At 50.2% G+C, this 14,610-nt stretch overlaps 1 protein-coding gene across 1 annotated transcript; it reads left to right on the forward strand.

Moving 5' to 3' along the window:
* Nucleotides 1–1,857: 1,857 nt before the first annotated feature.
* LOC145340630 (AP-3 complex subunit beta-2-like) lies at nt 1,858–12,340 on the forward strand (the record flags this gene model as incomplete). Its single annotated transcript, XM_080185098.1, has 3 exons — nt 1,858–2,036; nt 9,461–9,535; nt 12,215–12,340. Coding segments are annotated over 3 exons (380 nt in total), but the record flags the coding sequence as incomplete, so codon positions are not given.
* Between the last annotated feature and the right edge of the window lie 2,270 nt (nt 12,341–14,610).

The raw sequence follows: 14,610 nt of genomic DNA on the forward strand, positions 1-14,610 counted from the left end.
TTAGCAAAAAACATCTTATACTGCAAATGAACTTGGGCGGCACGGTGGCACAGTGGTTAGTGCTGCTGCCTCACAGCGCCAGGGACCTGAGTCCTCTGGCCTTGGGTCACTGTCTATATGGAGTCTGCACGTTCTCCCCGTGTCTGCGTGGGTTTCCTCCGGGTGCTCCTGTTTCCTCCTGCACTCCAAAAGACATGCTGGTTAGGGTGCATTGGCCATACTATATTGTCCCTCAGTGTATCCGAACAGGAATGTGGTGACTAGGGGATTTTCACAGTAACTTCATTGCAGTGTTAATGTAAGCCTACTTGTGACACTAATAAATAAACTTTAAAGAACTTTAAACAAATGGGGTGGCACAGTGATTAGCACTGCTGCCTCACAGTGCCAGGAACCCGAGTTTGATTCCTGGCTTGGGTCACTGTCTGTGCGTTTGCACATTCTCCTCGTGTCTGCGTGGGTTTCCTCTGGGTGCTCCGGTTTCCTCCCACAGTTTGAAAGATGTACAAGTTAGATGGCTTGGCCTTGCTAAATTGTCCCTTAATGTCCAAAGATGTGCAGGTTAGGTGGATTGGCCATGCTAAATGGTCCCTTAGTGTCCAAAGATGTGCAGGTTAGGTGGATTGGCCCTGCTAAATGGTCCCTTAGTGTCCAAAGATGTGCAGGTTAGGTGGATTGGCCCTGCTAAATTGTCCCTTGGTGTCCAAAGATGTGCAGGTTAGGTGGATTGGCCATGCTAAATTGTCCCTTGGTGTCCAAAGATGTGCAGGTTAGGTGGATTGGCCATGCTAAATGGTCCCTTAGTGTCCAAAGATGTGCAGGTTAGGTGGATTGGCCCTGCTAAATTGTCCCTTGGTGTCCAAAGATGTGCAGGTTAGGTGGATTAGCCATGCTAAATTGTCCCTTAGTGTCCAAAGATGTGCAGGTTAGGTGGATTGGCCATGCTAAATTGTCCCTTGGTGTCCAAAGATGTGCAGGTTAGGTGGATTGGCCCTGCTAAATTGCCCCTGAGTGTCCAAAGGGGGAATTAAATAGTGTGGTTATGTGGAGAGGACATGGGTCAGATGCTTTGTCAGAGAGTCAGTACAGACTCAACGGGCTGAATGGCCTCCTTCTGTACTGTATGGATTCTATGGAGTTGTCTCAGTTCAAAGGACAGGTAAGGATTCAGAAATATCTAAATCCCACAAACTTTGAGCTCAAAAAAGTGATTTCAAAATGAGAAAGTTCCATCTTGTGGCTCCCAGTAGTTTTTATTTCGTTACTTCTGTTGTTTCTGAGTAAAAGCTGCTCCCTGTTAAATGTTGTTGACCCCTGGGCTGGGATGGAACACTTCAGGAATACTGTGTACGCTGAGCTCTGGGCACTTCCGTACATTTCCACCTACACGACTGGGTTTGAAAGCCAAATTGGCTACGTTTTAAAACTCAGAAGGCATGCTGGGTTAGTGAGAAATTTCTGAAGAGTGCGCAATGCGAGCAGGAGTCCTGTGGCTTATTTCTTGGAGACAGAGACAGCCTGCGGAGGACACCCACAATAACAAGATAAGGGTTGAGATATAGTCTATAATTTTATTGTCTTATCCGACATGGGAACTGGGATGGGCGTGGGAAGGATAATGGGAAAGTCCATTTACCTTGGGTGCGATGTTGCGGTTTCAGGACAGACGAGGCTATAAAATCCCACCAATTTACAATCCCACCATATTTTAGTGTGTGTGTGTGTGTGTGTGTGTGTGTGTGTCAGTATCTCAGTACAGCTGCTGACAGTAAAAACCAGCCTCTCTCTCTCTTTCAAGTCTGCTTTGTCTCTGCTTCTGTTGGGATTTAATATTCTTTAAAATCCGTTCGATAAAAGAATTTGAGCGTTCGTACCAAACGCTCTCCCCTCGTCGGTTCAAAGGAATGAATGGATCCGACAATGCGGAGGAAAACTCATGTGGTTTTTCCATTTTCCCCAGGCACGATGACTTGAAGGAGATGCTGGACAGTAATAAAGATTCCCTGAAGCTGGAGGCCATGAAGAGGATCGTCGCGGTGAGTCTATTCGAGCCAGGAATTGCTTTTTTGGTAAATGGACCTGAACCCCCCCCGCAGACTGTTAATCACCCAATAACAGTCCTTATATATTCCTTAGATTAGAACGGAAACAGTAGTGAGGCTGGAAATCAAAGTAGAATGTGCTGGAAAATGGAATTAGTTCAACTGTTCAATAATTCATGTGTGTCGCTGGCTGGCCTTCATGTATTACCCATCCCTCGTTACCCTTGAGAAATCATATAATGCAGAAAGAGGTCATTCAGCCCATCGAGTCTGCACCGATCACAATCCCACCCAGACCCTACCCCCCGTATCTTACCCACTAATCCCTCTAACCTACACATCCCTGGACACTCAGGGGCAATTTCTTAGCACGGCCAATCAACCTAACCCACACACCTTTGGAGTGTGGGAGGAAACCGGAGCACCCGGAGGAAACCCACGCAGACACGAGGAGAACATACAAACTCTACACAGACCAGTGACCCGAGCCGGGAATCGAACCCAGGACCCTGGAGCTGTGAAGCAGCAGTGCTAACCCGCTGTGAAGCAGCAGTGCTAACCCACTGTGCTACCGTGATACCCTTGTCAGATATCAGTGTGCAGTGTTAATACTGGTGATGATCTGATGTGAGTGTGGTGCTGGAATCTTCCAGTCCCCCCGCCCCCCCCCCCCCGGGAATCGTAGCGGGTGAGGGAGCGGACCACGCTAAGGTTCCTTGACTCGGGCACGATTTTCCAGTCTCGGGCCGTCGGAAAATCCCGCCCCAGCTTTCCCCAAGTGACTCCCCATCCTCGTTCCTGTGACGTTCCCGCGGGATAGGCATTCCACAGCAACGCAAGATCCCGACCTCACCGGTTTCAACGATAGCTGTGGAGCTGGAGAAGGAACAGCGTCCTGTGAAATATTTATCAGTGGTGTGGATGGCAGGCGTGTCTGTTCTGAATTATTGACACCACATTATCCTGCTGTTTATTTATTTATCCGTTAGCTTCTGCCGTCTTGTGACACCGGACCTCCCTCCCTCTCCTGTCCACCGTCCTCTGATGTGAGACTGTCTCTTGGGCGCAAACTAGCTCTGGAAGAATTTCCCAGTGTTAACGCCGACTTGGATTATAAAATTTAACCATAATTGTACATTTAGTGCAAAGAATTTGGAGGAGATGATGACTGGAAGTGATATTCGCTTTATCCTGTAACTACCAAGTTATTTTTCTGGGTTTATAAATGGATGTTCTCTCTTGTTCTGGGGTGGCACAGTGGGTTAGCACTGCTGCCCCACAGCGCCAGGTTCGATTCCCGGCTTGGGTCACTGGCTGTGCGGAGTCTGCACGTTCTCCCCGTGTCTGCGTGGGTTTCCTCCGGGTGCTCCAGTTTCCTCCCACAGTCTGAAAGACGTGCTGGTTAGGGTGCATTGGCCGTGCTAAATTCTCCCTCTGTGTACCTGAACAGGCGCCGGATTGTGGCGATTTGGGAATTTTCACAGTAACTTCATTGCAGTGTTAATGCAACCTGACTTGTGACACTAATAAATAAACTTTAACTTCTCTTTCTTTCTCCGACCCTCCCTTTTTTACCCTTCCTCTTGCTCTCCTACTCTCTCCATCCGCTGTCTATTTTCTACCCTCATTCTCTCTATCCCTATCTCTCTTTGTCTCTTGCCTGCCCTCTCTCTCCATCTGTCTCCTACTCTCTATCTTCATCTCTCTCTTTCTGTTTGTCTCAATTTCTCTCTCTCTCTCACACTGTCTCTATTTCTTTTTACTTTCTCTTTTTCTCCTACTCTCTCTATCCTCTGTTTATCTTCTATTCTTATTGTCTATCTCCTGTCCTTTTTCTCTCTCTCTCTCGTCTCTATCGCCTGCCCTCTCTATTTGTCTCCTAGTCTCTCTCTCTATCTCACAACTTATGCGCGAGCTGCGCAAGTTCAGAGCCACCAGCGCTACAACTACAGTGTCTACACAATCTGTCCGATATGTGCCAGGACACTCTGTGCCTGAATTGGCCCTGATCAGTCATCTTCAGACACCAGCCTCAAAATGACTGATGGTGTCGAGGTCCTCATTGATGACGATGGACAAATAACTCGTCTACTGTCTGTCTCTGTTTCCTACTCTCTCGCTGTCTCTCTCTCTCTCCTTCTTTCTCTCCCTTCTCTATCTCTCTCTCCCTTCTATCTATCTCTCTCTCTCCCTTCTATCTATCTCTCTCTCCCTTCTATCTATCTCTCTCTCCCTCCCTTCTATCTATCTCTCTCTCTCTCCCTTCTATCTATCTCTCTCTCTCTCTCTCCCTTCTATCTATCTCTCTCTCTCTCTCTCCCTTCTATCTATCTCTCTCTCTCTCTCTCCCTTCTATCTATCTCTCTCTCTCTCTCTCCCTTCTATCTGTCTCTCTCTCTCTCTCTCCCTTCTATCTGTCTCTCCCTTCTATCTATCTCTCTCTCTCTCCCTCTCCCTTCTATCTCTCTCTCTCTCTCTCCCTTCTATCTCTCACTCTCTCTCTCTCTCTGTCCCTTCTATCTCTCTCTCTCTGTCCCTTCTATCTCTCTCTCTCTGTCCCTTCTATCTCTCTCTCTCTGTCCCTTCTATCTCTCTCTCTCTGTCCCTTCTATCTCTCTCTCTCTGTCCCTTCTATCTCTCTCTCTCTGTCCCTTCTATCTCTCTCTCTCTGTCCCTTCTATCTCTCTCTCTCTGTCCCTTCTATCTCTCTCTCTCTGTCCCTTCTATCTCTCTCTCTCTGTCCCTTCTATCTCTCTCTCTCTGTCCCTTCTATCTCTCTCTCTCTGTCCCTTCTATCTCTCTCTCTCTGTCCCTTCTATCTCTCTCTCTCTCTGTCCCTTCTATCTCTCTCTCTCTGTCCCTTCTATCTCTCTCTCTCTCTCCCTTCTATCTCTCTATCTCTCCCTTCTATCTCGCTCCCTTCCACCTCTCTCTCGCTCCCTTCCACCTCTCTCTCGCTCCCTTCCACCTCTCTCTCGCTCCCTTCCACCTCTCTCTCGCTCCCTTCCACCTCTCTCTCGCTCCCTTCCACCTCTCTCTCGCTCCCTTCCACCTCTCTCTCGCTCCCTTCCACCTCTCTCTCGCTCCCTTCCACCTCTCTCCCGCTCCCTTCCACCTCTCTCCCGCTCCCTTCCACCTCTCTCCCGCTCCCTTCCACCTCTCTCCCGCTCCCTTCCACCTCCCTCCCGCTCCCTTCCACCTCCCTCCCGCTCCCTTCCACCTCCCTCCCGCTCCCTTCCACCTCCCTCCCGCTCCCTTCCACCTCCCTCCCGCTCCCTTCCACCTCCCTCCCGCTCCCTTCCACCTCCCTCCCGCTCCCTTCCACCTCCCTCCCGCTCCCTTCCACCTCCCTCCCGCTCCCTTCCACCTCCCTCCCGCTCCCTTCCACCTCCCTCCCGCTCCCTTCCACCTCCCTCCCGCTCCCTTCCACCTCCCTCCCGCTCCCTTCCACCTCCCTCCCGCTCCCTTCCACCTCCCTCCCGCTCCCTTCCACCTCCCTCCCGCTCCCTTCCACCTCCCTCCCGCTCCCTTCCACCTCCCTCCCGCTCCCTTCCACCTCCCTCCCGCTCCCTTCCACCTCTCTCCCGCTCCCTTTCCCTGGAGGGAAATGCTTGGCAGACGCAGTATAATGTGGGCAAATGTGAGATTATCCAATTTGGTGGCAGATTATGATCTGAATGACGGTAAATTTGAAGAGGGGACTGTGTATTGAGATCTGGGTGTCCCCATAAAGCAGTTATTGAAGTGAAATACACAGGTGCAACACGGAGTGAAAAAGGCAAATTGTTTGTTGGTTTTCGCAGCGAGAGGATTTGGATACAGGAGCTGGGATATCTCGCCGTAATTATGTGGGGCCTTGGTGAGGCCACGCCTGGAGTTTTGTGCGTGGTTTTTGGTCTCCTTATAGAACATAGAACACTACAGCACAAACAGGCCCTTTGGCCCACAAGTTGCACCCATCATATCCATACCTACCAGGCCTATCTATAACCCTCAATCCCATTAAATCCCATGTACTCATCCAGAAGTCTCTTAAAAGACCCCAGCGAGTTCGCCTCTACCACCACCAACGGCAGCCGATTCCACTCACTCACCACCCTCTGAGTGAAAAACTTACCCCTGACATCTCCTCTGTACCTGCTCCCCAGCACCTTAAACCTGTGTCCTCTCGTAGCGACCATTTCAGCCCTGGGAGATAGTCTCCGAGAATCCACTCGATCTATACCTCTCAACATTTTACAAACCTCTATCAGGTCACCTCTCAACCTTCGTCTCTCCAGGGAGAATAGACCGAGCTCCCTCAACCTATCTTCATAAGGCATGCCTCCCAATCCAGGCAACATCCTTGTAAGTCTCCTCTGCACCCTCTCAATAGCTTCCACATCCTTCCTGTAGTGAGGCGACCAGAACTGAGCACAGTACTCCAAGTGGGGTCTGACAAGGGTCTTATAAAGCTGCAGCATTATCTCCCGACTCCTAAACTCAATCCCTCGATTAATGAAGGCCGGTACACCATATGCCTTCTTGACCACATCCTCCACCTGCAAGGCCAGTTTAAGAGTCCTTTAAGGACCCAGACCCCAAGGTCCTTCTGATCCTCTACACTGCTAAGAGTCTTACCCTAACCTCTCCTTGTAGCTAATACCCTCCATCCAATGGCACCCTCCCACCAGTGGAGACAGTGCAGCAGGAGAATGCAAGCTTCATCAGTCACATCCAGCTATTTGGTCTTCAGTCTGTGTGGGCAGTGCTGTGGGACATTGATGGGCATTTGCCAGGGGTTTGGAATACGAGAATGGTGAAGTCTTGTTGTGATTGTGCAGAGTTTGAGTGAGACTACACCTGCGTGTGGCTTTGGTCCCCGTGTGTAAGGAAGATTCTACTTGTGTTGGGGCGGTGCAGGGTAAGTTCACTGGATTGGTCCCTGGAATGAGAGGGTTGTCCTATTATGAGAGTAAATTGGGCCTACACCATCTAGTTGGGCTTTAGTAGGATCTACAGTGTAATAGGAGGCCATTTGGCCCATCGAGCCTGCACTGACCCAGATCCTATCCCTGAAACCTCCGAAATTGGACACTAAGGGGCAATTTAGCATGGCTAATCCATCTAACCTACACAGCTTTGGATAATAAGAGGCAATTTAGCATGGCCAATCCACCTAACCTGCACATCTTTGGATATTAAGGGGCAACTTAGCATGGCCAATCCACCTAATCTACACATCTTTGGATATTAAGGGGCAACTTAGCATGGCCAATCCACCTAATCTACACAGCTTTGGACACTAAGGGGCAACTTAGCATGGCCAATCCACCTAATCTACACATCTTTGGATATTAAGGGGCAATTTAGCATGGCCAATCCACCTAATCTACACAGCTTTGGACAGTGAGAGGAAACTGCAGAAAGTGAAAACTCCATGTGGACAGTGACCCAAGCCGGGAATCGAACCCGGGTCCCTGACTCTGTGAGGCAACAGCACTAACCACTGTGTCACCGTGCTGCCTCATAGTGTCATTAAAGCGGAACTTGGCGATGTAAGTTGCTTTGTTCATAAGATCAGTGAACGCAGGGTCAGAAACTGACAGTGGGTCTATGTTGCTGCAGTACAGTACTGCGAGATAGACTTCGATATCTTCCTAGAGCAGCATGTTTGTGAATAAGATCGCAGTGTCGAAAGCGCACATAGACAAGACATTGCTATCGATATCCTGTTGAGTCTTTGTTGCCCATGTTTGTGGAACACACTTTATGGAGAGGCTGTTATCATTGACTCTAAGTTTTGGTGCTGTGGGTGAGTGAGGATCTAAGTGAGAGCCTGACTGTGACCGACGGTCTGTGCCAGCCTGAGTCTGGATGATCAGAGCTCCATTAACCCCCTGCAGAGAGATTCTGCTCAGAGGGCCTTCAAAGCTGTGCACCGCGGATTTGTGTGGTAGTTACGTTCTCCCCATGTCTGCGTGGGTTTCCTCCGGCTGCTCCCGTTTCGTCCCACGCTCCCAAAGACACGCAGGTTGGGTGGGTGAAAGCAAACTAAAGCAAAAGAAGGATTCACTCACTTGATTCCTGAGTTGGGAGGGTTGGTTTATGAGGAGCCACTGAGTGGACTGGGACTACGCTCATTGGAATTGAGAAGAATGAGGGGGGGAATCTTTCAGAAACATTATAAAATTATGTGGGAAATAGGTAAGGTAGAAGCAGGGAGCTGGCGGGTGAAACCAGAACTAGCCTCAAAATAAGGGGGAGAATTAGGGTTGAGGAGGAACTTCTACAGGGCAGGAGGAGGCCATTTGGCCCATCAAGTTTGCACCAACCACAATCTCACCCAGGCCCTATCCCCATAAGCCCATGTATTCACTCTGCTAGTCCCCTTGACACTAAGGGGCAATTTACCGTGGCCAATCCACTCAACCCCACACGTCTTTGGACTGTGGAAGGCAACAGGAGGAAACCCACGCAGACACGGGGAGAACGTGCAGACTCCACACAGACAGTGACCCGAGCTGGGAATCGAACCCGGGTCTCTGACGCTGGGAGGCAGCAGTGCTAACCCACTGTGCTAACCCTAGGGTTGTGAATCTGTGGAATTCCCTGCCCAGTGAAGCAGTTGAGGCTACCTCATTGAATGCGTGTAAGGAAAGGATAGATAAATTTTTGAACAGTAAAGGAATTAAGGGTTATGGTGAGCGGGCGGGTAAGTGGAGCTGAGGCCATGAGAAGATCAGCCATGATTTTATTGAATGGCGGAGCAGGCTCGAGAGCCTATTCCTGCTCCTAGTGCTTACGTTAGAATCATAGAATCCCTCAGTTCAGAAAGAGGCCATTCAGCCCATCGAGTCTGCACCGATCACCCAGCCCCTATCCCTGTAACCCCAAGTATTTACCCTGTTAATTCCCCCTGACGCTAGGATGCAATTTAGCATGGTCAATCCACCTAACCCGCACATCTTTGGACTATGTAGGACTAGGGGGCACAGCCTCAAGATAAAGGGGAGGCGGTTTAGAACGGAGTTGAGGAGGAACTTCTTCACTCAAAGGGTGGTGAATCTCTGGAATTCTCTGCCCGTTGAAGTGGTGGAGGCTGCCTCGCTAAATATTTTTAAGAAGCGGGTTGATGGGTTCTTGATAAAAGAGGGGATTAAGGGTTATGGGGAGAGGGCGGGAAAGTGGAACTGAGCCACGACAGATCAGCCATGATCTTATTGAATGGCGGGGCAGGCTCGAAGGGCTAGATGGCCTACTCCTGCTCCTATTTCTTATGTTCTTATGTTCTTATGGGGGGGAAACCCATGCAGACACGGGGAGAATGCGCAAACTCCACACTGACCCAAGCCAGGAATCGAACCCGGGTCCCTGGCGCCGTGAGGCAGCAGCGCTAACCACTGTGCCATCCATAATGTTCCTAATTTTGTTTCCAGATGATCGCCAGAGGAAAGAATGCCTCCGAACTTTTCCCCGCAGTGGTGAAGAATGTCGCCTGCAAGAACATCGAGGTAGTTTCTCGATCCTGTGGCGGACGGGACGGGGGTCTTTGGGCAGTGACGCACGAGGTTATGGCGCGATGGCGGTTAGATCACGGGGAGTAGCAATCCGGCAGAAAGTTCCAGTGACCCTGAGGCAGGAAAAGCCCATCTGGTTCCTGAATGTCCTGGAGGGAAAGGGAAACTTTCACCCTCAGCGAGTTTGGCCGACCTCCAGAGTGTGTGGAGGGAGGAATGATTCCCTCTGCTGGAGGAATGGAGAGCCGGTCGGGATTCGAACGTCTGGGGAACGAACCGGGAAACGTAAAGACAAGATTAGTTCAGCGAGTAGTTAAGATCTGAAATGCGAGTGAGGATGGGGAGAGTTGGGGAAATATCTCACTGTAACAGGACAAGGGCAGAGGGACTGAGATTAATGGAGTTCCTCTTGGAGAGAGCCAGTATAGACATGATGGGCCAAATGGCTTCCTTCTCTGCTGTAATGATTCAACGTTTCCATGTCTGATTCTCACGTGGCTGGTGCTTTATCTCTGAACTGTATAAAGAGGATGTTTGGGTGGAACAAACTGTCTGAGGGCTGTGTGGGTAGAGCAATACCAGCCCTGCCCGTCCCTCAGGTCAAGGTCACCCCCATCGTTCTGCCCTGTGTCTGTCTGACATTCACCTCCTCCCCATCCGCTACCCATTCTGTTCCTCTCTCCCACAGGGATTGGCACTGCCACTCCCCCCCCCCCCAGGGGCTAGCCCCACCCCTTCCACTGGGGGCTAGCCTCACCCCGAGGTGGGGGGGGGGCTAGCTCTGCCCCTCACTTGGTGGGGGGGTGGGGTGGGGGGGTGTAGCCCTGCCCCTCACCCCTCCTTTCTCTAACATTAATGGTGGGGAGCGATTTTTAGCTTCTCTCCACCTCCCTCCCTGGCCCTGACGGGGGGGAGTCATGATGTGGAGATGCCGGCATTGGACTGGGATAAACCCCTGACACCGGGGTTGGGGGGGGGGGGGCCAGAAATCTAGCCCCCGCCCCCTGAATTGCTGGAGCCCTGTTTAAAATCTTTGACATGTTGGTTGAGTAAATGTTGATAAAGTTCGGGTGTCCAGGGCTATGGAGAGAAGTCAGGGACGTGGTGATAGAATACAGATTACCCATGAGGGGCTGAATGGCCTCCTGTTGGTGCATCGTGCTGGGTTGGGGTCTGGTGTTTGCTGAATCCAGCTGGATTACCAGAACAACGGGGGCCTTGAAAAGCTCCCGGATTGTCATGTTAACCCACAGCTGGTTCATTGGAACCTTCCCAAACAAGCTGCTCTGGGCCCCTGCGTGACTCCAGTCCCACCCCTTGGCCCTACCCGATCACACTGTGAAGGGAATCACTGCTGCTACATGGCCTTAAGTGTCAGAGAACCATCACACAAAACAATCCACCTCCTCTCACCAACCAGGGAAATGAATTTGATTTAATTTATTATTGTCACATGTATTAATATACCGTGAAAAGTATTGTTTCTTGCATGCTATAGAGACAAAGCATACCGTTCATAGAGAAGGAAAGGAGCGAGTGCAGAATGTAGTGTTAAAGTTATAGCTCGGGTGCAGAGAAAGATCAACTTAATGCGAGGTAGGTCCATTCAAAAGTCTGACAGCAGCAGGGAAGAAGCTGTTCTTGAGTCGGTTGGTACGTGACCACAGACTTTGGTATCTTTTTCCTGAAGGAAGAAGGTGGAAGAGAGAATGTCCGGGGTGTGTGGGGGGGGTCCTTAATTATGCTGGCTGCTTTTCCAAGGCAGCCGGAAGTGTAGATTGAGCCAATAGATGGGAGGCTGGTTTGTGCGATGGATTGGGCTACATTCACGACCCTTCGTAATTTCTTGCGGTTTTGGGCAGGGCAATATTGTTCCTTGTGTGCGATACAGACAAAGCATACCATTCATAGAGAAGGAAAGAAGAGAGTGCAGAATGTAGTGTTACAGTCATAGCTAGGGTGCAGAGAAAGATCAACTTAATGCGAGGCAGGTCCATTCAAAAGTCTGACAGCAGCAGGGAAGAAGCTGTTCTTGGGTCGGTCGGTATGTGACCTCAGACTTCTGTAGCAACGGAGAAAGGTGGATGTCCGGGGTGTGTGGGGTCCTTAATTATGCTGACTGCTTTTCCAAGGTGGCAAGAAGTGTAGAGGCTGGTTTAGGTGATGGATTCAGCTACAACCCTTTTATCGTTCCTTGTGGTCTTGGTCAGAGCAGGAGCCCATACCAAGCTGTGATCCAACCAGAAAGAATGCTTTCTATGGGGCATCTGTAAAAGTTGGTGAGAGTCGTAGTGGACATGCCAAATTTCCTTAGTCCTCTGAGAACGTAGAGGCGTTGGTGGGGCTTTCTTAACGATAGTGTCAGCATGGGGGGAGACCAGGGCAGGTGGGTGATCTGGACACTTAAAAACTTGAAGCTCTCGACCCTTTCCGCTTCATCCCCAGAAACGTGGTGGTTGTCATTGGCGACTCACGGACTGAGGGTAAATTTAAGAAAAGCAAAAGCCCTTTCTCGGTTGACTAAATGGACATTTGTGGGTGTCAGCGCCAACACAGAAAGCTTAGGAAGGCTACATTTAAAAACCTGTTGTCCTTAGAGTTTCTCCTCGATGAGTGGAAATCCTTTTGCCAGATGTGTTTTTTGATCCTCTCTCTCTCTCTGTGTCTGTGCAGGTGAAGAAATTAGTTTACGTCTATTTGGTTCGATACGCGGAGGAGCAACAGGATTTGGCTCTCCTGTCCATTAGCACCTTTCAGAGAGGACTGAAGGTCATTATTGCCAACGCGTTGAGTGACTGATGTTACCCAAATGCCTCTCCTGTCTTGTCACTGTCTGGAATACGCCTATTGATTTCTTTATTACAGTGAATGATCCAAGTTGGGTCTATAAGAGGGACAATCTAGTTGCTTTGGAGAGGAGTATTGACTCCAGGTTAATCATTGCCTTGTCAAAGAGTTACATGGTTTACAGGTAAACCGATTCAAACCCATTCTCTCCCCTCTCTCTCGCCCACAGGTAAATGGCCTGTGTCTGCCATCATCGACACCTACGTGCAGAAAGAGGCCCTTCGGCCCATCGAGTCTGCACCGAACACAATCCCATCCCCATATCCTGACATATTATACCCACTAATCCCTCTAACCTACACATCCCTGGAGGGACAATTTCTTAGCATGGGCCAATCAACCTAACCCGCACATCTTTTGCACTGTCTTCGCACTTTGACCTCATCTTAAAGGGAAGTCTCTCTTCATTCAAATTTCATTTGGATGAAGGAGAGAGAAATCAATCTCCAAAACACACCAATTTAAATAGAAGTTGGTAGAATCTGTACAGTGCAGAAGGAGGCCATTTGGCCCCATCAAGTCTGCACCGACCACGATCCCACCCAGGTCCTATTCCCGTAGCCCTACATATTTACCCTGCTAATCCCCCTGACACCAAGGGTCAATTTTATCAAGGCCAAACCACCTAACCTGCACATCTTTGGGAGGAAACCGGAGCACCCGGAGGAATCCCAGAGGAAATGAGGCCGGAATCGAACCCAGATCCGTGGAATTGTGAGGCAGCAGTGCTGACCACTGAACCGGAAGGAGTTTGGGGTTCAGACCACGTTAGGAGTGTTAGTTTCGAGGTGCGGAATATACTTCTCGTGCTGGCCATCTATCTTTATGGGCAGCACAGTGGTTAGCACTGCTGCCTCACAGCTCCAGGGACCCGGGTTCGATTCCCGGCTCAGATCCCTGTCTGTGCGGAGTTTCTCCCCCTGTCTGTGTGGGTTTCCTCCCGGTGCTCCAGTTTCCTCCCACAGTCTGAAAGACATGCTGATTAGGGTGCATTGGCCGTGCTAAATTCTCCCTCGGTGTAACCCGAACAGGCACCGGAGTGTGGCGACTAGAGGATTTTCGCAGTAACTTCATTGCAGTGTTAATGTAAGCCGACCTGTGACACTAATGAACAAACTTTAAACAGAGATGTTCGTACAATCCCTGGCGTGCACCATCCTTGGTCATCAAGTCGTGGAGGGAGGCTGGATAAGCTGAATAGAGAGAAACGCTCTCCCTGATTGGGGAGGGAGGGGAATGAGGGAGCGGAGTCCTGAACAAGGCTCAGGATCTTGGAGTTGGAATGAGGTTCTTTGTTAGTGAAGAAAGTGTTTCCCCGCCCTGAGAAGCAGGGATGCTGTGTTCGGATTATCCAGAGCCTTGGTGAGGACCCTAGAGTATTGTGTGCAGTTTTGATCTCCATTTCTGAGGAAGGATGTTCTTGCCCTCGAGCGAAGGTTTACCCGGCTGATTCCGGGACTGATGTACGAGGAGAGATTGGCTCGGTGAGGATTGTTTTTGCTGGAGTTCAGACGAATGATGGGGAGGGATCTCATCAAGATTTATAAAATTCTAACAGGACTGGACAGGGTAGATGTAGGGAAGATGCCCCCGATGGTGGAGGGAGTCCAGAACCAGGGGTCACAGTCTGAGGATTCAGCATAGACCATTTAGGACGGAGGTGAGGAGACATTTCTTCACCCGGTGAGCCTGTGGAATTCATTCCCACAGGAAGTAGTTGATGCCGAAACATTGGATGTATTCAAGAGGCGGCTGGAGATAGCACTTGGGGTGATTGGGATCCAAGGTTATGGGGAGAAAGCAGGATTAGGCTATTGAGCTGGATGATCAGCCATGATCAGGTTGAATGGTGGAGTAGGCTTGATGGGCCGAATGGCCACCTCCTGCTCCCATCTTCTATGTTTCTATAATAATTCCACCAAAACCAGTCTTCCATCACCATATTGGGCAGCACGCTAGCACAGTGGTTAGCACTGCTGCTTCACAGCTCCAGGGACCTGGGTTCGATCCTGGCTCGGGTCGCTGTCTGCGTGGAGTTTGCACATTCTCCTCGTGTCTGCGTGGGTTTCCTCCAGGTGCTCTGGTTTCCTCCCACAGATGTTGGGGTCAGGTTGATTGTCCATCCTAAAAAAAAATTGCCCCTTAGTGTCCCGCGATGCGTAGATTAGAGGGATTAGTGCGTAAAATATGTAGGGATATGGGGGTAGGGCCTGGGTGGGATT

Source organism: Carcharhinus amblyrhynchos, unplaced genomic scaffold, assembly GCF_965287045.1.
Source record: "Carcharhinus amblyrhynchos unplaced genomic scaffold, sCarAmb.v2.hapA chromosome_1218, whole genome shotgun sequence".
Lineage (NCBI taxonomy): Eukaryota > Metazoa > Chordata > Chondrichthyes > Carcharhiniformes > Carcharhinidae > Carcharhinus > Carcharhinus amblyrhynchos.